This window comes from Vidua chalybeata, chromosome 19 (genome assembly GCF_026979565.1).
Source record: "Vidua chalybeata isolate OUT-0048 chromosome 19, bVidCha1 merged haplotype, whole genome shotgun sequence".
Lineage (NCBI taxonomy): Eukaryota > Metazoa > Chordata > Aves > Passeriformes > Viduidae > Vidua > Vidua chalybeata.
Window position 1 is genome coordinate 5,629,235 of NC_071548.1, and position 19,876 is coordinate 5,649,110.

At 48.1% G+C, this 19,876-nt stretch overlaps 3 protein-coding genes across 7 annotated transcripts in view; 2 read left to right on the forward strand and 1 right to left on the reverse strand.

Annotated features, from left to right (window-relative positions):
• The first annotated feature begins 57 nt into the window (after window positions 1-57).
• Window positions 58-4,869, forward strand: EME1 (essential meiotic structure-specific endonuclease 1). Of its 2 annotated transcripts, XM_053960372.1 has the most exons (8): window positions 59-790; window positions 874-1,001; window positions 1,179-1,271; window positions 1,690-1,811; window positions 2,003-2,135; window positions 2,656-2,771; window positions 3,812-4,001; window positions 4,350-4,869. In XM_053960372.1, exons 1-8 carry the CDS (start codon window positions 115-117, stop codon window positions 4,524-4,526), a joined length of 1,635 nt encoding a protein of 544 aa, XP_053816347.1. In that variant the 5' UTR covers window positions 59-114; the 3' UTR covers window positions 4,527-4,869. The 2 variants fall into 2 exon arrangements, with proteins under 2 accessions (XP_053816348.1, XP_053816347.1); XM_053960373.1 differs by lacking the exon at window positions 1,179-1,271 and having other exon boundaries at window positions 58-790.
• Window positions 4,813-10,692, reverse strand: LRRC59 (leucine rich repeat containing 59). 2 transcript variants are annotated; one of them, XM_053960376.1, is made up of 7 exons: window positions 10,385-10,692; window positions 9,978-10,037; window positions 9,301-9,459; window positions 8,891-8,995; window positions 8,248-8,320; window positions 7,652-7,825; window positions 4,813-7,105 (listed from the first exon to the last, which is right to left on the reverse strand). In XM_053960376.1, the coding sequence occupies exons 1-7, from the start codon at window positions 10,487-10,489 to the stop codon at window positions 6,861-6,863; spliced, it is 921 nt and encodes a 306-aa protein (XP_053816351.1). In that variant the 5' UTR covers window positions 10,490-10,692; the 3' UTR covers window positions 4,813-6,860. The 2 variants fall into 2 exon arrangements, with proteins under 2 accessions (XP_053816351.1, XP_053816352.1); XM_053960377.1 differs by lacking the exon at window positions 10,385-10,692 and adding an exon at window positions 9,578-9,747 and having other exon boundaries at window positions 9,978-10,036.
• Window positions 10,693-14,535: 3,843 nt separating this feature from the next.
• Window positions 14,536-19,876, forward strand: part of ACSF2 (acyl-CoA synthetase family member 2) — a 36,536-nt gene continuing 31,195 nt past the window's right edge. For 2 of the 3 annotated variants that reach the window (XM_053960192.1, XM_053960194.1), the window contains exon 1: window positions 14,539-14,745. In XM_053960192.1, the coding sequence (XP_053816167.1) occupies window positions 14,657-14,745 (89 nt within the window). In that variant the 5' untranslated portion in view covers window positions 14,539-14,656. Of the gene's footprint in view, window positions 14,746-19,876 lie in introns of all 3 variants that reach the window. The other variant, XM_053960193.1, reaches the window with a different exon arrangement.

Sequence of the window (19,876 nt, forward strand, 5' to 3'; positions counted from 1 at the left end):
CCTCGCTAACGTTCGGACCAATCACCGCCCAGTGCATGCGCCTCCGGCCCAACCAGCGGCCGGCGCGGGCTTTCCCCTCAGGCAGGGGCGGGTGCCCCTGAGGAGACGCTGGAGATGGCGGAGAGCGAGTCGGGATCTGTGAGCAGCGAGGAGGAGAACCTGCCCTCCTTCGCCTACCTGCTGCAGCCGTCCCCATGCCTCGGCGAGCCGAGCCGCCCGCGGTCGCCATCTTCTGATCCTGAAGCGGTAGAGGTTGTCAAGATAGTGAGCAGCGGGAGCGAAGAGGTGGATGAAGAGGTGATGGACGTCGTTCCTTTGCATGAGAAGGTCAAGATGAGGGTGGGAGCGGAGCCTGAGCCTTTCAACCTGGGCGCTGGTGATAAAGGAGAGGCATCTGGGCTTTGTGCTAGTGGTGACCTGATGGCTCCTGGGAGCGAAGGGCTTCGGGAAGAACTGACGCCGTCTGGAGAAATAGCTTGTGATAGTGAGAATGGTATACGCAGTGTTGAGCGATCCTTCTTGTGCTCCTTGCCAGTCGACTCTGACAGGCCTAGTAGCCCCCCAGTAAGCAGAGAAAGGCCAGAAACATCGCTGCCTCTCAAGAAGCGACAATATAGTCAGAAGGAAGGGGAGGCAATCTGCCAGAATGCGTGTCAGAGAAGGAAGGAGCAAGAAGCTAAGAGGAGGGAGCAGGAGGAGGAGAAAGAGAGGAAGAGAGCCGTTGCCAAGATGCTGAAAGCTCAGCGGCCAGGAGAGTGCCAGAAATATATAACAGTGGTGCTAGATCCAGGTAGTTGTCCTCACAGCCTGCAGCTGCCTTGTACTGACTGTTGTCTCCTCTCTCTGGAGGCCTGACCCGTGCATCGATTTCAGTCATCTTACAGGTAGAAGGTGGCGAGCAGATCCTTAGTGCTTTGCAGGCTGCCAATTATTCCTGTGTGTTTGAGAACCACGCTGTTCCCTGCAGCATCACCTGGAGGAGAAAGACAGTGACATCACAGGTATGTGAGCAAAAATTTGATATTCTTGTCCTTTTCCTCATGTGTTATTTGCAGTCGTTAGTAATTGTATTTAGCAACCCAAGTGAACACCCTCTAATCTCCCTGCTCAGAGGTTTTTGTGGGAGTCTGAGTGAATTCTAAACAGACTGTGGCCTCTTTGTTTTCATATCTGAACAGATGGGAGGAGGAGATGAATGGACAGAAGAACCAAATGTTCTGGTTCTGCTTGGCTTGGAGGAGTTTTTGTCCATGGCTCACAGCTACAAGCAAGTGAGAATGCTTATGACTTTTGTGCTCCTGAACATGCCTTGATGTAAAACAGGTGTTTTGTCATCCCTTTTAGTGGCAGGAAGGTGGGAGGAATGCAAGGTTTCACTGAAACAGAAATCTGGGTGTAGAAGCCATTAATGGACTGTATAATGTAAAGTTCTGACAAGCTTTCTTCTCTAGTTAAAATTTTTCACACATTCCTCTGAAGAGTTACATTGTTAGATCAAGTGGGTTTAATTTTTTTCTCCTTCTTTCTGCTCTAACTTTACATGAGATCAAGTATTGCCTATTTGCCCTGAAGAGCAAGGGTGAACTTCAAGACTCATCTACAGACATACAACCAGGGCCATAATTTGCTGTGCTTCTCTGTATACCTCAAAATTGTTTAACTCCTTATTTTTCCCATTCATCTTTGTAGAATGCTGATGGCTGTGCAGAAAAGCAGAAGGAGACCCTGCAGAGCTATGTATCTCATATGATGGAGAAAATGCCTGGGAGAATTCTGGCTCTGGCAGTAGTTGGAGTAGAAAATTATTTCAGGTCAGACTTCTTCCCTCCAAATGTTTCTGTGTTTTCTCTGGCCTTGAAAAATGCCATAGGTGTTTATGTTAATTCCTTCTAGCAAAGACTGGAGTATAAGAGGTATTCCCAGGACTGGAACACTTTTTATACAGAAACAGAAGCAAAGGTCCATCCAGACTGTCACCCCAGTCTTACTTTACTCTTTTTAGGTCTCTCCAAGTTCAGCCAAAACAAAGGCTGCGACAGACAGCAGCAAGTGGGAATCAAGAGAAACGGGGAAAAAGGAGTAAAAAAGAGGTTAAGGATTCTGGCCTGGACTTATCCAGAATGGATGTAAAAGAAGTGAGTGCTTTTAAAACACATGCAGCCATCATCTCTTGTCTCCCAATATTTGAACATTTGGCCCAGTCACACAGTTTTTTGGGTGGGAGTATGTGGCTTTCATTATTCATTAGTCCATCAGTCTGTGGACAGAGCTCTTTGGGTTCAGCTCCCCACTGCTTAGTCATGTACCTGTTCCCACACAGACTGATGTGTCTCATTCACCCGGATACTGATGTCAGTCTCAGCACCTCTTGCCCTTCATGGCCCATTGGCAAAGCCCACTGGTGGTGGCCTGTTCATAACAAGAGCCACAGAGGAGCTGAGGCAGCTCAGAGGACACTGAGGTGCTATTAACTGTCAGGAGACAGACTGCCCCATAATACTTCAGTGTCTTAAGTTAACTGTTCCCAAAATAGAGAGAGAGCGAAGGTTCTTGTCCTACAGCAGGATGTTTGTGACCCTTTTATGCTTCAGATGAAAATGGAATTTGATGCAACAAGACTGATTGTGCCATTTGTTGTTCCCAATGGTGATACAGGCCCTGGTGGATCTGCAGCTGAGCACACAAGTCCAAATCAGCATTTTTGAGAGCAGTGAAGAGCTTGGGGAGTATGCCACTATGTTCACAAAAGCTGTGGCTGAGGCACCATACAAGTGAGTAAGCAGAGGAGGTTTGGCCCTACCTTTGGAGAGGCTGCACTTTCAGCTACTGGGAAGGAATAGCAGGTACAACACTGGGTATAATGGTTCTTAAAGGTGCAGGTGACAGAGCATCTGCTATTGCAGCTCCTTCAACACAGGACTTATTCTTGAAATTGATGTCCTGCCCACAGAGGGGTCAGGATAGACCCTAGTTTCATGGTCACAGGCTGGTTTGGGTTGGAAGGGACCTTAAAGATCATCTAATCCAACCCCCTGCCATGGGCAGGGACACCTTCCACTACACTGGGTTGCTTAGCGCTCCATCTAGCCTGGCACTGAACACTTCTAGGGATGGAGTATTCACAACTTCTTTGGGTATCTGCATCTTCTTTGGGCAATTTGTTCTGGTGCCTCACCACCTTCAGGTTTCACACTGGAGCGTTGACATCAAGTAGAGCTCTTGTTCTGGGTCAGATTTTTGGAGTGGGAAGGGAATGCAAGTAAGGTTGGCTCTTAGAGTGTCAGCTTTTCTTCTTCATTGTGTAACCAAGAGACATGCCTGAGAATGAACCACTTGACTCTTTCCATTGATAAGGGAGGCCAGCAGCTTGTTGCATAGTGATAGCTAAGAAAGCCATCTTGGGAAGTCTCATGCAATCCTGGCATTCCTGTCACAGCAGCTGCTGGATTTTCATGTCAGCCATGATAAGAGATGAGCTGTCATTAAAAATGACATCTAAAAGTGCTTTATTATGGTTGACAGCCATAAGGTGAATTCTTGTTTACCACTTTGTCTGCAAGTTGGCTTGTGTCAGAATTGCTGCTGACTACAAGATTGTTTCTTTTTCAGTAGCAATCTGGGTCTTAAAGAAGTTGGTACTCCTTGTAAAGAAAACAGGGTCAAATTATTCATGTTTCCTTTGATGGCAGTTGTGTCTCTGACAGTTCAGATGAGGGATGGAACTCTGGCTCTGTGACTTCAGATGGCAGGGACAGGATTTTCTTCACAGCCTCATTGTCTCATTTGCTTCCTCATTCCTTGTTCTCCCTAGGCGAGAGCGAGAGAACACAGGGTTCCCTTTCTACTTGGAGAAGGACTGTTGCAGAGGGGTGAAGGTGGATTCTTCCGGAAAGGGTCTCTTGAAAGTTTGGAAGAGGCAGATACAGCAATTTAACCGTGTCAGCTCTGAGATGGCTGAGGCTATCGTGTCTGCCTACCCCTCTCCCCAGCTTCTGATCCAGGTGAGGATGCCCCAGGGATACCCAGTACTGTGTGCAGGTAGCCAGCTCATGCAGGGAGTGGAAGAAGTAATTTAATCAGTATTAAATTAGACACAGTGATTCTGCATGAGTGGTTCAGTAACTTAGCGAAGGAACTGATTCCTTGGCATCCACTGTTAAGGCTTCCCAATGAGGAAGTAGCACTGGCTCCACTCTCCAAGCTCACAGATGGGATTTGGACAGAGACCAGGTGAAAAATGAGTGGAAAATGTGGAAGGGCAGAGCAGGTACAGGTGCATAGCTTTGATTGGTTTTTTGAGCAATGGATGCAAGCGGGTGATCCCATTGTTGCCTTTGTGTTACTTTTAGGCCTATGAGAGATGCTCTTCGGATCAGGAGCGGGAGAACATGCTGGCCAATATCCCTGTGCACCGTGGGGAGGGGGTGACGGCCACCTCCCGGCGCATTGGGCCGGATCTATCCCGACGCATATATCTGCAGATGACTTCCCATGATCCTGACCTCTGTCTGGATTTTACTGGGTAGCACAGTGAAAAGAGTTGTACTGTTTGTTCAGTTAAGTGTTCAGTTTTGGATTTCACTGGGTAGCTCCAGGGAATAAGGGTTTTTACCATTTGTCTGGTCAAGTTTTCAGTCTTCTTCTGTGAAGAAGTGCTTAGATAACACTCACTGATCCTTGTTTAAAGACTTGAAGCACATTTAGACTTTACTGTGGCAGGAAAAAAGTTGGATAAATTTGCTGAATAGCAGGAGTTTACACAAGAAAGATGGTGAACATCTTCCCTAAGCACATGAGTTGCACACAGCTTATATAGTACTGATATTGTTTTATTTGTTTTTCTATAAAATAAATAATTTTGAAGAATAACCTTTGGTTCTTAACATGGCGTCTTGAATATAGACTGGTATGTCCTCTGTTGAAAGGAATACTTCCTGTTGCTCTCCTGAACTGCAAGGACTTACCTTCTCCCTCCTTTGGGACAAATACTGAAGCTAGAGCACCATGGTGCTGCCCCCCCAGCACCTGCTCTAGCGAGGTGAAAGAACTTTACATCACAAAATGTTGTTCTGCTGTAGCAGGTGGGAATGAGTAAGACTAATTTTCAGATACAAGTTTAGAGTGCTCTGATTCAGTCTCCAGACAGCTTAATCTAGAGAGAGTCTTGAAATCTGATTATATGTGCTGGAATTAGGAGGTCTAAACAGTTGGCGGAAAAATCTTCCTTTTAATTAGATTGGGGATCACGGCCTGTCCATGCAGCCATCAGCACTTGTGTGCACACAAGGATAGTTGAGGGTTTTTTGTAACAGCATTGCTGAGATGAGCCCTCAGAGAATTAAACTGCATCCCATGTGTGGAAGTTAACTCTTTGGAACCCTGCTGCCTCCAGTGGAAAAATCCATACCTGCCCTACTCATTCCAGGCATCCAGCTGGAGCCCTGGCCTGACCAGAAGTGCTGCTGACCTGAATCTATAAACTCTGTAAGCCCGAGCTCACCAACCCATGCAACACTCATCTGGATGCTGGCAGGAAGGGCTGCATGAAGGAAACATTGCTTTAGATGCTGTTTGTAATTTTCCTGAACGTTTCTGGATAGAAAGTAAGGATATTTTGAAGAATGGGATGAGTTAGACACCCAAAGCAAAGCTTAAAGGTGTTTGAAGGAAGCTTTGAAAACATGCACCCTCCTAAGGCAGAGGCAGCCTTTCCTTCCTTTAATCTGGTACTTGTGCTGCTGCTCTCTCCTGTGTGACATTCAGGCAACCACAATCTTACCACTGGATTACAGAAAAATGAAGGTTTACTGCTGTGATAATTTCCCCATAGCACTGCTCCTGGCAGCAATAATCCCAGGTATGAGAAGAGGGAACGATTCTGGAGACCAGTGTAGAATGTCTCAGTAGAGTCTGTAGCACAGATATTCTCTGAAACTTGCACTTCATTTTAAATACTCACGAAGCCCTTAAGGATATGAAAAACTTCTGCTTGATGGAAGTTAAGGAAATTTTAAAATTAATTATTTTTAGTAATTTTAAAGGAAATTCTCAATAATTCACAGACTATTGCAGAGGTGAGTTTTCCTTTTGAGGTGGAAACCACCAAACCTCCCAGCCTTCCCCCAGCCTGAGGCGTCCCCTTTCCTGCCAGCAGTGCTCCCACAGTGCCACCCAGCGCTGCTTCTGCAGCTGCAGCAGGCAGGAATTATTCCCATGTACTTGGAAATCATTTGTGGCTGTTCCTAAAAGGCCTAATTAAAATTAAAACTATGTTAACAACATAAACATCCAGTTCAGACAAATTGCTGTGAAAACTGTTGTATTGAAAATTTTCAGCTTCTTTCAATAGCACATCAGCCTCTTTGCTCCAACATAGGGATGCACAGCCATCCTACATGCCTGCCATTGTTCTTGGAGTGGGGCCTTGGTGTATTATTCCCGTAATGCCATACCACCATTTTTAGCATGAACAGAAATGAGAGCAAGGAATGAATATGTATTAAAAACCTTCCACCTCTAGCTCACAGCTACAGCTGTCTCATCCAGATGATGTGAGGGCTGCTTGTTCCCATTCCCATAGACTGTCAGCTTCCTGTACCTCACAATCCAGGTGGACACAACTTGGAGGCAAGGAGTGGTAACAAGTTTAGGTTAACGTGCACAAGTAATGGGAGTTACAGGCCAACTGAGAGACATGCACAACAAAGATAGTTTGAACAATAGCTCTGCTCTGTGGAGTGGACCAGCAAACCAACGCTGACTGGTTCAAAGCAGTTTCATCAGAACACAATTCCATAGGAATTCTGGCTGCGTAGAAGATGGAAGGAGATGCTGACGAAGCAAGTGCCCATCCAGGACAATCACTGGTGTGAGTTGTGCTGTAGCATGCTCTGCAGGGTTTTGTGGTTCTGCAGAGCAGCCACCACATCCTCGTAGAGGGTGTTCACGCTGACGCACAGAGGTTGATGCTGCAGCTCCGTCAGCTTGCAGGCAGCCAGAGTACAGAGGATGCAGAACAGCACAAAGAGCAGGACTCTCAGCACTGACCGTGACCATGAGGGCTTGTGCCGGAGGGGCTGAGGGGGACGGGAGCTGGAGGCCGGCTCTGCAGTGAGAACATGAACAGGACAGAATGTGAGGAATTAATCAACTATAACAGGCTATCCTCACAAACAAACTGTTCAAGTAAGATACTTAATCCTCTGCTGCACTTGGCTTTTTTTTGTGAATTTTCATTACTTAGCTCTGATAAATAAGTAGATGTGCAGGATGTAACTGCTTAGAATGAAAAGTTTCAGATCCAATTTCATGGGCAGCAGTGAAGAGGTTGTAAAGCACCTCTGTGTTGCAAAAGATCTGATTATGCAAATGTAGCTCAGTAGACTTAAGAAAAAAATGAGTGGAGGGAAGTTCTCATTAGGAACAGCTGGAGAACTTCCTGACTTGTAGCTCCACAGTTCATGGGAACACAGGAAAAGGGGTAAAGGGCACAGCAGCAGAGTTTCTCAGAACTCCTGTAAGTTCCACCCTACTGTCTCCCACCATCTCTCACTCTCCCAGTACCTGGGCTGCATGAAAGCAATTCGGGCAGCATCACAATCTGATGACAATGAAACCTGACACAATCCCACCCAAAATGGACACTACTTACTTCGGGTGTGCACTGTTTCCTTTTTTGTTTTCTTTTCCATCTCCTGTTTTGCAGCTTTCTGAGCATCGTACTCCCGCCTTCTGCGCTCTTTTTCCTCTGCCTTCTCTCGCTTCCGCAGTTCTCTCTCCAGAGCCTCTTTTGCTCGCTGTTCTGCTTCACGCTTCTTCTCCATTTCTGGGGGTTAACAGCAAGTTTTCCCCTTTTATGTAAAGGGTTGTCATTGCCATTTTCCTTATTACCTTATTATCCTAACTGGAATGAGGAAACCAATTAAACAACTATCCTCTTTTTTATATTTTTATTTAGTATTACATACCTTGCATTTTGCTGTGCTTTTCTTCATGTTTTATAGGTAACCTATAGCACATTCCATCTAGAGATTTAACTATTCCTCAGGCCAAGAAATCACATACACTACTCCCCTGCTATATTTCTCCCTCCAGCCCTTTTACCCTGCTATTCCCTGAGTACTTTGGGTTTGGGTGGCTACAAGTATGTGTTAGACAGCAGCTTATTAGATGGTGATCAGAATTTTTGGATGTGTTAGACAGACCAAGAGCAGTCCCAGACAGCACATGGGGGCTCTTTGTCCCTACCTCTCTCTGCCTGGAGTTTCCGCTGCCGTTGTCGATCTTGCTCAGACTGGATTGCTTTCATGTGCTCCAGTACCTTAAATAGCCAAGAAAACAACCTGAGGGCTGTGCAGAAGCCTAGTGGCACAGTCAGTTCAGATCAGAACAGATGGAGTATGGCTTAGAACAGGCAGCTGGGGCTGACCCCCAACCCTCACCTATCCCTACAGCTACAGCACTGAAAAGAACTTACAACTTGTGCGAGTCTCTGTTGTTAAAAAACAAATACTCCCATTAAAAACAAACATGGCAAACTGGCGTTCAGTGATACCAAGGATCACAGAACATTTCTATTTATGTTTGCCATAACTTCTCCAGAGCTTTTTGTACTATCAGTACATGCATGGATTATTATGTCTGATTATGCCTCTATTTTCTTGGGAACCAGCATTTAATCTTAACTCCACTAATGGAGAAGCATCCTCCTCAGCCAGGTGTTTGCTCTCCACAGCTACAGCAATAGGGGAGTCAGTGCAGTGGACCTGTACCTCACTCCTGAAGAAACTTCAGGCTCCTGCAGCAGATGCCCACCTTGCTAAGCAGAGGAAGAATCACTGGCAAAGCCATGAAAGGAAAAAAAAAATTAGAATAAAAACAGACTCCTTACCTTGACAGCAGCCTGCTTACACTGCTTCTCATCCAGACAGTCTCCTGCCACTTTAGCCAGGACAGGATCCAGGGGATTGTCCTTCAGATCCAGCCACTTCAGGTTCTGCAAAAAGGCACAACAAAGGGGAGGCTGTAAGAGCACAGCAGTCTTGGAATTATTTAAGAGATCCAAAGCAGAAGCAAAGAACTGCTTAGTTTTCACATTAATGAAACAGGTACAGAAGATGAGCAGAGATGTTTTCAGTAGACTGAGAGGATTTTCACTGACCTGTGGTGCAGACCCAGTTGAATTTTGGAATGAGTAGTCAGCAGGATGTATGCTTTACCAGAGAAATCAACTTGAGCAGGATCACAAGACCCTGGGCTGCATCCCAAAGCTTTACATAATTGCCCAGCAAACAGTTTTACCTTGAGCTGTGCAAAGCTGACTGGCAGGGTGACCAAGCGGTTGTTCAGAAGGTCCAGGTGCTGCAGATTGACCAGGCGGCCAAAGTCCAAGGGCAGCTGCTGCAACCGATTTTTACTCAAATCCAGTTTCACCAGATGCATCAAACTGCAGAAGTCTGACTAAAACCCAAACAAAGAAAACCCAGAGAAAGCTGGTCAGCACCTTTATGGAAGAACCTGAGTGGGAAGTATGTGGAGACAGCCTGCACCTCACATCAGGCACAAATCCTTGACTTACTACAGGACTGTGATGGAGCAAAATCGCTCTCCTCCTTTGCTTTGGAAGATGGAGGTGAGACACAGTGGGACAGATATGACAGACTGAGAAGGTTATGGATGACAATATGACAGGACCAAACCCAAGTTTCCACTGCTGATGAAACTCCTCTGTATTCACCTGGGGATGCTCTGGAAGGAATGTACTGCAATCTTCACACAGTTCAACCCTGTACTCTCTCCTGCCTCAGCCAAATCCACTGCCAGCATTGACCTGTCACTGACAACTGAGTCATTCAGCCAACCCAGGGCAGCGAAAGTGCCAGTTCCACAGTGCCTGGTGAGCCTCTACTGAAGCACCAGCTATCTTTCCAAATATTTCCCAGCAGACTCATCCCCACAGAGGCTCTCTAGCACCTTACCGGCAAGGAAATGAGATTGTTACAGGACAAATCCAAGACTGTAGCTTTCGGAAGAGCGGCCTGAAAGACAAATAAGGCACTGAATGAACATGGAGGTTCACCCGACCCCCTCTGACACCTGTTCTGCTTCGGCCTCTGCGGTTTCTCCCGCGTCAGTCTGTACATCCCCCGCTGCTGCTCCGAGGTCACGTCATCTCCGGATCCATCTCTGTGTCCAAAAAGGTTCTTATCCCGGGACAGCAGTGACTAGCGGCTGCCGGGCCCGCGGGACACAGAACCTCACTGCTTTAAATACCTGCAGGCCACGTCACAAGCCCCCAGCACATCCGGCTCCCCTACGCTGCTCCTTCCCGAGGACCGGGAGGCGGTCCCCATCCCCGCCGGGGGGCCTACGGCCGGAGACTCACCAACTCCCGCACCGGCACCTCGTTCAGGTCGCAGAGGCTCAGGTCCAGCTCGTTCCCGTCCAGCTTGTCCTTCAGGCTGAGCCCCTTCCCACTGCCCCGCGACATGGCTCCGTCGGCGGCTGCCCACGAGGGATGCGGCTCGGCACGGGGAGGCGGCGCGGTTCGGTTTGGAGCGGCTCAGCACAGCCCGGCGCAGCCCAGCCCGTCCCGGCCCATCCCGGCGTGGCACGACCCGGCTCCGCCACACACTTCCGCGGCCACGTCTGCGCGGGCCCCGCCAGCGGCCGCCGCGGGGCCGAGCGCGCCCACTGCCGGCCCGGAGCGGGGCCGCACCGCCCGCACCGGCACCGGGGCCGCAAAATGCCTACAAATTGTCTTAAGAAAGAATGTTATCTGATGTTTGATCTCTGTGTACTTTCAAACCCAAGCAAAAAGAAAGGAGATTTAATCCCCGAAGCAGAGAACAGCTAATAAGCGCGAATCGCGTAGAAAGACAAATTACTTGTTGGTAGAATTGTCTTGTCAGTGTTTAAGGCTTGATCCTACGGTCTCAGACTTAATGGGAGGTTAACAAAGCTTGGGAAGAAGGATGTACTACTGATGGCAGGAACAAGGAATGCAGGATTTATGGGCTACAAGGACATTAGGCAGAATCCCCAAGATAAGGAAGAAACGAATAAAGCTGACTCAGCAATTGGGTTGAATCACCTCCAAGCAGATAAAAGGTAGTTCTGTCAGGGGCAGATTGTGACCACCTACTCATGGCCACAGACCCAAGAAACCCACCAACCCAAAAGAAAAGAGAGACCAAGACTGTGGACTAATTAGTATGGGAAGCGAATAAATCATTAAGCTTTGGAAGATGGAATACTAATTGATATGAGAACTAGGTAACTTGTAGCCAATGAACATTAATGCCTTTTGTTTGCTAAAATATATAAATAGTCAAAAGTTTTGACAGTTGTCATGCTGGCTTTGTGGATTTGCCATCCAGTGCAGAACTGTAAATAAATCAAATACCTCAACTCTGGGTGTGGGTTGGCCTCCTGCACACTGGGTAGGAGAGCCTGTTTTGGGACACACTGGCACAGCTCAGGGCATCCTTGCAGCTGTCCCACCAGCCCTGGAACCCTGGCCAGGTTGGCAAGAGTTTAGATCTGGGCTGCATGAAACAGCCCTGCAGAAGGCAGGAGAACTCCCAGCCAAGACCCATGAGCAGGGGAGGTTTTGCATCCAGTCACATCACCTGACACACACCGCCACACAGAGAACCAACCAGTTTTGGCCAATAATCCCAACAGAAACCAAGGGATGTATACTTTGTTTTGCAATATCTGATACAGCTGCTTATATCTGCCCACACTCTCCATAATCCAGGGGCTGAATTCCCTCTCAGTTGGTCTGTTACATTACCCCACAATGTCTCTTCACAGGAGGAACACTTAATGGATATTCCTACTTTGCTCCCAAGGCTCCAGTCCCACAGGAGCAGAGCACTCTCCTCTGTGGAGAAAGTCAGTGAAAGAGAAAGGAGCCTGGGGCAGAGCCAAATTAGTGTTACCTGGTACTGGGATTACAGCATAAATTTCCTGTGCTATTTGTGATGTTTGGGACATTGCAAAGATGTTTTCACTATTGCAGCACATCTGCTCTGTGGATGCATTAGATTGTTTTTAAGCTGACAGTGAATTTCTTCCAACACCCACAGAAACAAGTGTTCGCTCAGTACTGAGGTAACTGAGGCCACTGATTCTCTGAACAAAGGCATCCCAAAGCAGCACACAAGGATTTGCCTCATAGAAACTACAATAAAGTTTGCCTGAGATTGAGGTGTCTCCTGTCCAGGAGATAATGAAAGTTTTTCAGAGCATGTTATTGTTCTTCCAAATGTGAGTAGAAATTACAGAGCCCTCATCTGAAAGAAGCGAGGTCTGCTTATCCAAGAATCTCCCTCCATATGTCAGCTTTTCACAACAATGTTTATTCTTGGAGGGAAGAGCCAGAGAAGACCTGCTCCAGGGAGTGGTGGGGAAACCAAATCTCCAAGGCAGGCAGCTGATTACTGATCCACTCATTACCCTGAGCCAGCGAGGGATTCATGTGATGTGCTGCGCTGTTCCCTTCCATGGCTGGGAGACGCCAAATACAGTCCTCCTCTGGAGAACAAAACCCAGAGGGGCTCTGAGGGGGCCTGAGCAAGACACTCTGCATATCTGGGAAACATGTTCGTCAATGCAATGCTACAAAGACTGAAATCTCTGTTTGCACAAATCCAAGAGCCACTGGCTTTTAGCAAAACCAAACAAGGGTGTAGATGGGTTACAAAACCTACCTACTTATTTGTGATTAACGGATTTTAAAATCTGGATTAGAAATGAATGGTACCTTATGCAATGGTGTATGAAATGTTACTGCTTCAGGGGTCCTTTGCTTTGATCTCTAGCCAAAACCACTACAATCTCAAACAAACATACCCAAATGTCAAGGTCACATTAATTTCTGCATAATTCATGGTTTAATTCTTTCTTTAACTGGGATTCACCATCTAGGCTAATGATCATAATGTGGGAAGATCAAGCCAAAAGTCATCTTTATTTTTATTTATTACAGGTTTGCATAATTTTTTTTTTCTCTGTGATTATACAATACTGAGAGCTCTGATGCTCTATCAGCACAATGACAGTTGCTCTGCTCTGGCCAAACGGTGGAAGGACAACTTCTGGCCACAGATGTCACACAGCTTTACATCCCCTGTGGGAATCCAGAAACTCACGTTGCTGCTGAGTTCAGTGGGACTGACTGGAAGAGGTATCCGTGCATGTAGGCTAGAAAGACTTTGAAGCTGCACAAAACAAAGACAAAGCATAGCACAAGGCGCATCTGTGCACTCTGCTAGGGGTTGCAAGAACATTAGCAAGGAGAAGGGAGCAGGAAATGCTGAGGGAAGTGGGAGGAACACAGTCGATCTAATTGTGATCTAATGATCCTTACTGGGCCTGAGCTGACCATACCAACCTGGGGTTGGAGACCATTACCAGACTCTCGGAAGATCTCTGGCTGTCTTCTGCAGCCAAGGCAAATTTTTCACATTTCAAGGGAAAAAATTCTCCCTTTCCCTAACAAAGACATTGTCACTGCTGCCACCAAACAAATTCCTTGTGAACTAGATGCACATTGGGGAAAATCCTTCATTTCTAAAACCAAGTGTCAGACACTAGAGATCTAGTGGCAGTTGGTATTTCACTCTGTTACAAGCACATTTTTGGCTTTTATGTCTGAGATTCACCATTCTCAGGTTGATATTTATGCTCTTTGCTTGTCAGCACCATTGCGCTTGATGTGATACAGATACACTGTGTCACCTCTTCAGTATCAGTGCTGATGCAGAGTTCAGCAGTACCATACTCCTTACCTGGTACCTGTCCACACCTCTGCACTTAGGTGAGAGGGTCTCAGCCTGCCCAGCCCTGGAGCAGCTCTGCAGTTCCTAGCTGGTCTCTTCTCCTCCACAGGGAGTGCCTAAAGGTGTTAGGGGGGTGCTAACTGATAACTCATTGATGGGATAGGGCTGGAGGCCAGTTGGTGCCCACAGGGCTCGGGCACCAAGTGATACAAGTGGAGACAGGTGGAGGCAAATAATGGTGGTTGTCTTGCACCAAAGTCCGTCTATACTCGTTTGAGTGGAGGGGCTTATTCGGGGTGTAACAGTGGTTGGGTCAGGCCGATTATCTCAAGAAGAGATAATGGACCGGAAATGTACAGGGAAGAAATTGTGGTGGACAGCTTGGGCTGGGGACCGGCAGAGGATGGGGCAGGTGCCCGGCGGGACTCTGGGGGTTCCGTCTGAACCTCCAGTCCCTCTCGCGGACCGGGCAGGGCTGGCGCTTTCTCTGCTTCCCTTCCCCCCGGTGCCTCCTCCCGACTGGCGAAGGATCCCGGCACCGCGGGGAGCCGCGGGCGGGGCGGGGAGCCGCGGGCGGGGCGGGGAGCCGCGGGCGGGGCGGGGAGCCGCGGGCGGGGCGGGGAGCCGCGGGCGGGGCGGGGAGCCGCGGGCGGGGCGGGGAGCCGCGGGCGGGGCGGGGAGCCGCGGGCGGGGCGGGGAGCCGCGGGCGGGGCGGGGAGCCGCGGGCGGGGCGGGCCATGGAGCGCAGCGCCCCCGGGCACCGAGCGGCGGGACGGGACAGGACAGAACGGGCCGGGCCGGGTCGGGTCGGGTCCGGTCCCGCCCCGCCCCGCCCCGCCTCGTGCTTGGGTGCTGCTGCCGCTGAAGGAATGGCCATGGCCCGTCTGGCAGCACTGGCCCGGCACGGGCTGCAGCTCCTGTGCCGGGCAGGCGGGCAGCGGGGAGCCCCGCCGGGCAGGTAGAGATGGGCTGGGGAACGGGAGGTGCGGGCTATAGGGGGTAGAGGAACTATATGGAACTATAGGGGGTGGGTAGCTGTAGGGGACTGGGGCTATAAGGGAATTAAAGGGGACAGGGGGCTGTGGATGAGAAGGTATAGGGGCTGTAGGGGGCAGAGGGCTCTGGGGTTGGGGAGCTGTAGGGCACAGAGGCTGCAGAGGATGGAGACCATGTGTGATGGGGGACAGGGACTATAGGGCAGCTGCAGAGTGCTGTGGGTGTCCAGCTAGGCCAGTGGCTGCATGCAGGGAGGGCATATTCACCTCAGTGTGTAACCCTTGGCTCCCCTAAAACCCCTCCAAAGTGGCAGAAGGCAGGCTGTATCTCCTGGATCTGCTTTGCCCCAGCTTGGGAGTGGGCCAGGGGCAGGGATGAGCCCTGAACAGCGGGCAAAGGAAAGTGAAGGCTTGGCAAGGGCTGAACTTTGTGCAGCAGCTCCATCTAGATTGCAGCAATGTGAAATGTATCAAATGGCTTCCCCATCCTCCTTCAGGCCTCTGACTTGCCTGTCCTCTGTCCCCCTGTGGTCCTGCAGCCCCCCCGGTAGCTGGGTGACCAAGCAGGTCTGGGACACAAAGAAGCTCTGGGGCTTGGGAAGTCAGGCCAGTTCTTTGCCTTGCTTTTCTTCAGTGCTGCCTCTTGGAGCAAGTTCATGTAAAAAAACAGCACTGAGAAGTATCTGGCTTTGGGAAGGGCTCTGAAGGATTAGCTGATATTCAGAGTAATAATCACTGGGATGAATGACTTCCAGTGAGCAACCAGGTGGGCCATACCTTGTTTTTCACAGACAGGGTTCAGGTGGGTTTTTTCAGCTGGTTTGACATTAGGAGTGATGTGTTGAAGCCACTTCATCATAGGTGTGTGAAGATCACGTTCTCAGAATCTGTTCTTAGGAAACAGGATCAGAAGGGAAGCATGACAGCATTCACTCCAGCTCACTCCAGCCCAGAACTGAAACTGAGGGACAAGAACACAAAGCCCTTGGAGAGAGAGCGCACATATTTAGAGAGTAAACTCTTTCTAGTAATGTTATAAAAAAAAGTTTATTAAATTCTACTCCTAGGCTTGTTTATCCTTTTGGCGGGGAGAATGCAGAGGGCGGAGAGGTACAGTGGAAAACAAAACCAGAAAGTTGCTGCAGAAGGAGTCTGAAAATCCTGGGAACTTGCTTTCTCCTTAAATGAAAATAATAATAATATTTTTAAAAAGTAGTAAGTATCTGATTAACTCTTTAGTCAACAGAATAAAGCGGAAGTGAGGACAGAGCAGAGTTAATTTTCACCACCCTTTAATTGCAGTCATATTACAGAAAAGACCCAAAAGCTCTTGCTTTGGGGAGAGATGCTCCTGGTAGATGTCCATGAGCAAAGGAACTGGCAGAATCTGTGAACTTCTCCAAGTATGAACTCTGTATTTGGGACAGTTCCCAAGCTCTGGGAAGGCAGGATCTTTCCCACACATGCTGATGTGATGGCACCACAGGGCAGATCAGTGTCCTTCACATTACAAAGGGGACAGCAGGTTACACTCCCTTGTTTTCTCTCTCATCCCTTTTGATAATTTCTATAGAGACTGGTAAAGAGTTAAAGGTGAAAACAGAGCTGGTTATCTTATGTCAACAACTCCAGGCTTTGATTGGAGCTGTTCAGAGAAAAATACAAACAGCTTCTAGGATTAGCCCAGAGTGCTTGCTTCAGTCTTATAATTTCTGCTTCCTGCCATCAGGCAGAAGAGCTCTGGGATTGCTGGGATTTGGCTGATCTCCCACATTTTGCAGGGAAGAGGAGGAGGATGCATTTTTCCCAGATCTCTGATGTCTTTCTGTTGTGCTTTGTTGCTGAACTTGAGGGTTTTGGAGTTTTGTGGAACAGCCCACAAAAGGGCTGGCTCATTTGCAGGCTGTCTTGCTGCTGAAGTGTGCTAACAAAAGGCATGTGCTCTCCAAAAGCCGTGGTTTACAGTGCTGACACCCAAGAGCAAGCAGAGTTTTATCTGCTCTCCTTTGGCTGAGTCAGGGAAATGAGAGCTGGTGTAATATCAGACCATGGGTCTTTGTTTTATCTCCAGCAGCACCAGATGCTTTGTAGGAAGAGGTGAAGGGTGAATTACTTGTTTTCCGTAACAAAGATGAACACAGAGATTATTTCTAAATCCTTTGGATCCTTTCTTTCAAGAGGTCTCTTGATACATTCTCTCAGATCAGATGCATACTCTTGCTGCTGGCTGTAGGCAGGAGGGAGACCAACCCTATGTGATTTCCAGCATAATGCTGCTGATAATGAATGAACATGTCTTGTGTCTGCCTCGTTCATTCCACTCCTGACCCTCAGTGCTTCCAAAAGGCTGCTGTGTTTTATCCCACACTTTTCACTTCTGCCACTGTCAAAGTGACACAGAAATGCTGAAGCACATGTCAATGTCAGACCAGAATTCAGGGATTCGGGGAGCTCAGACTCGATGGCAGCTGAGAATTTTGCTTTAATGCATTTGAAGAAATTATGTGAATTAGTGTTTTGAGAGGAGTCAGTGACTCTGGGTTATGAGCATGAGATACCTTAGCCTTCTTAGCCTCTAATTTCAGTGCTGCTGATACTTTCATTTGAAAATGTGAATACTTGGGACCTCTGAGAGCAAGCTGTGTTCACAGTGTGAAATACTGCAGTATTTTCTCAGTATTTTTCAGCATGTGGCCTTGTAATGATATCTTTTACTGCTCTTTGATGTACTTTCATCCTCATGTTTGGGGGTAGAGAGGAAACCAAACCATGAAACCTGGAGCTTTGTGCCTCCTTGCATCTAGTGTAAAAGTCTGGTTCTGAAAAGTCAGTGAAACCTTTTGGCTCTTCAGGTCTGGAAAATATTGAGACAGCCTAGAGAGCCTGATCTGTGTAATGCTTTGCCAAGACGTGACAGTGCAAAATAGTCCCTTTTTCACTGGGAATGCAGGGCTGTGCAAGTACCTCTTTGAAGGCTGACTGCAGAGAGGAGACTGTTTCAGCTGGACACTTTGGATTCTGATTGAATTTTCTCAATCTACATTTTGTAATATTTCTTCCTCTCTCCAGTCTCTTTTTGTGATGACCTTTTGTTGTTTATTTTGCCCAATACTGAGCCTGCTTGGCTCCTAGTGCCCCCTGAGATGATGCTGGGGGGAAGAGCTCTTGTGCAACCAGGTCAGCAGCTACTCCCTGCCCTCTCCAGCCCTCCTTGGGCAGGGAATTTAGGGACAGGCTCTGCTGACACTGAAGATGACTTGGCTTGAGGGAGATGAGAGTTTGGCTGGCCCCATTAAGCATTTTAACAAGCAGCCTGAGGGCTCCTCATCCGCACTGGTGAGCTATGACGGGGGACAGGGACTTCTTCAGTCTCTGTTTCAACCAGAAAGCGGCTGTACTGGCTTTTACTGCTCTCCCAGGAGCATTCATCTGCCCTTGCTTTAGGGAGAATTTTTACTACCTTTTGGTTTATAGAACCTATGTTTATAAAGGTCTTTCTTCAGAGCTTTCTTTCATCTCCCCGCTTATACATGCTTTGCCTGGGAGTTTTCAAACAATAAAGGTAGTTCAGTTTAGCACTTGTCCTCCCTTCCTCCTCAGGCAGCCTTACAGCCTTGATGTGAGTTTCCCAAGAGCTCGATAAGGAGGGATGTCTGAAAAGAGCCCGTGGGAGTTTGCACAATCCTCCCCCTGCCGAAAAGCAGTGGGGGGAAAAAGGGTCAGGTGTCACTTGTCTCTTGGAGCTGTAATCTAGCTTTTGTTCTCTGAACACCGCCTTTCACTTCACATAGGCGGTAACTCCAGTCTCAGGCTTGTTTCTTGTGGGCGGGAAAACAAATATTTTGTCGCAGTAACACCATATCTTTGCAGAATATTGATCCTGTAGTAGATGGGCATTTAGGCTGAGCAATTTTTCCTCTTTAAGGCAGGGATTTCCCCATTATACACTGAATTATACAGAGCCTTTGTGCTATGCACCCTACAAATATCCCTTAGCCCCGTCCCTTCTGGTTGCCTTCTAATATTGGAATGGAGGAGCTGAAGTCATGCAGGAAGGCAGAGCGGAAATGAGGAGGGACAGAGAACATGGGGAGCTGCCTGAGGAGGAAGATGGCGTGGTGGGAGGTGGCTGCTGGAGTAGAGAGAGGCTTGTAGGAGATGGAGAGAGAAACCAAGATAAGAACTGCAGTGCTTAGATGGTCAGGAACTGTGGTTCAAGAGGAGATTGCTGCATTTCCACCGATGATCAGACCTCAAGGAAAGCCTTAATGGTTTTAAAATTATTTTCCCTATTGTTCTGACCACATCTTCTCATTGCTGCTTCTCTTGACTCATTGACCTCCCTCTTGGCCTCCAGCACAATGTCTCAGTGCTTCTAAACCTGTGTGGTTTGTACTTCTCAGACTCGTCCCTGCGCTCCTCCTTCCCAACTGTCCCAAATTTGCAGTGGGGGCCATCTCCTCCCTTCTGTGGTATTGCCTATGCATTTCTCCCCCCTCATCTTGCTGGTAGCTCCTTGTTTTATTGATGCTGTTTCAGTCTCATAAACTCTTTGCATTCCAGCTGTCAGAGATAGAACATGTACAGCTGCTCACTGTTGTAAACACAGACCATTCCTTTGCCGAAACCTCAGTTACAGCTTAGCTTCTCTGAACTCTTCTAAACAGTTTTCATTCTGCAGGATTATACTCTTCTCTGCTGATTGTTTTGGAGAATGACCTCTTTAATTTTAATTCCCTCTTTCTCGCTTCTTTGCTCTTTTCTGCCAGTTGGGAGAATTTATCTACAAAATGTTTTGGTTGTGTTACTTCACAGCTATTTATACTTTTTAATGTTGAAGAAAGACCAAACTCAGTTGCCATCTCTCTGTGAACTGAAGAGCCCATATTCTGTCCAGGCATGCTGATATACCCGTGTAGTTTTCAGTGCAAGTGAATGATGGTAGGACCAGGCTGTGCCAGTTCTGCAGGGCTAGTGCAGGCTTCTTCCCCACCAGGTCTCCCATGGGGGGGGATGGAGGCTCTGCCTGTTTTGCCCACTAGTATAGACACACATGTGCATGCCCTGGGGGTACCGAGGTTGTCCATGTGCCCC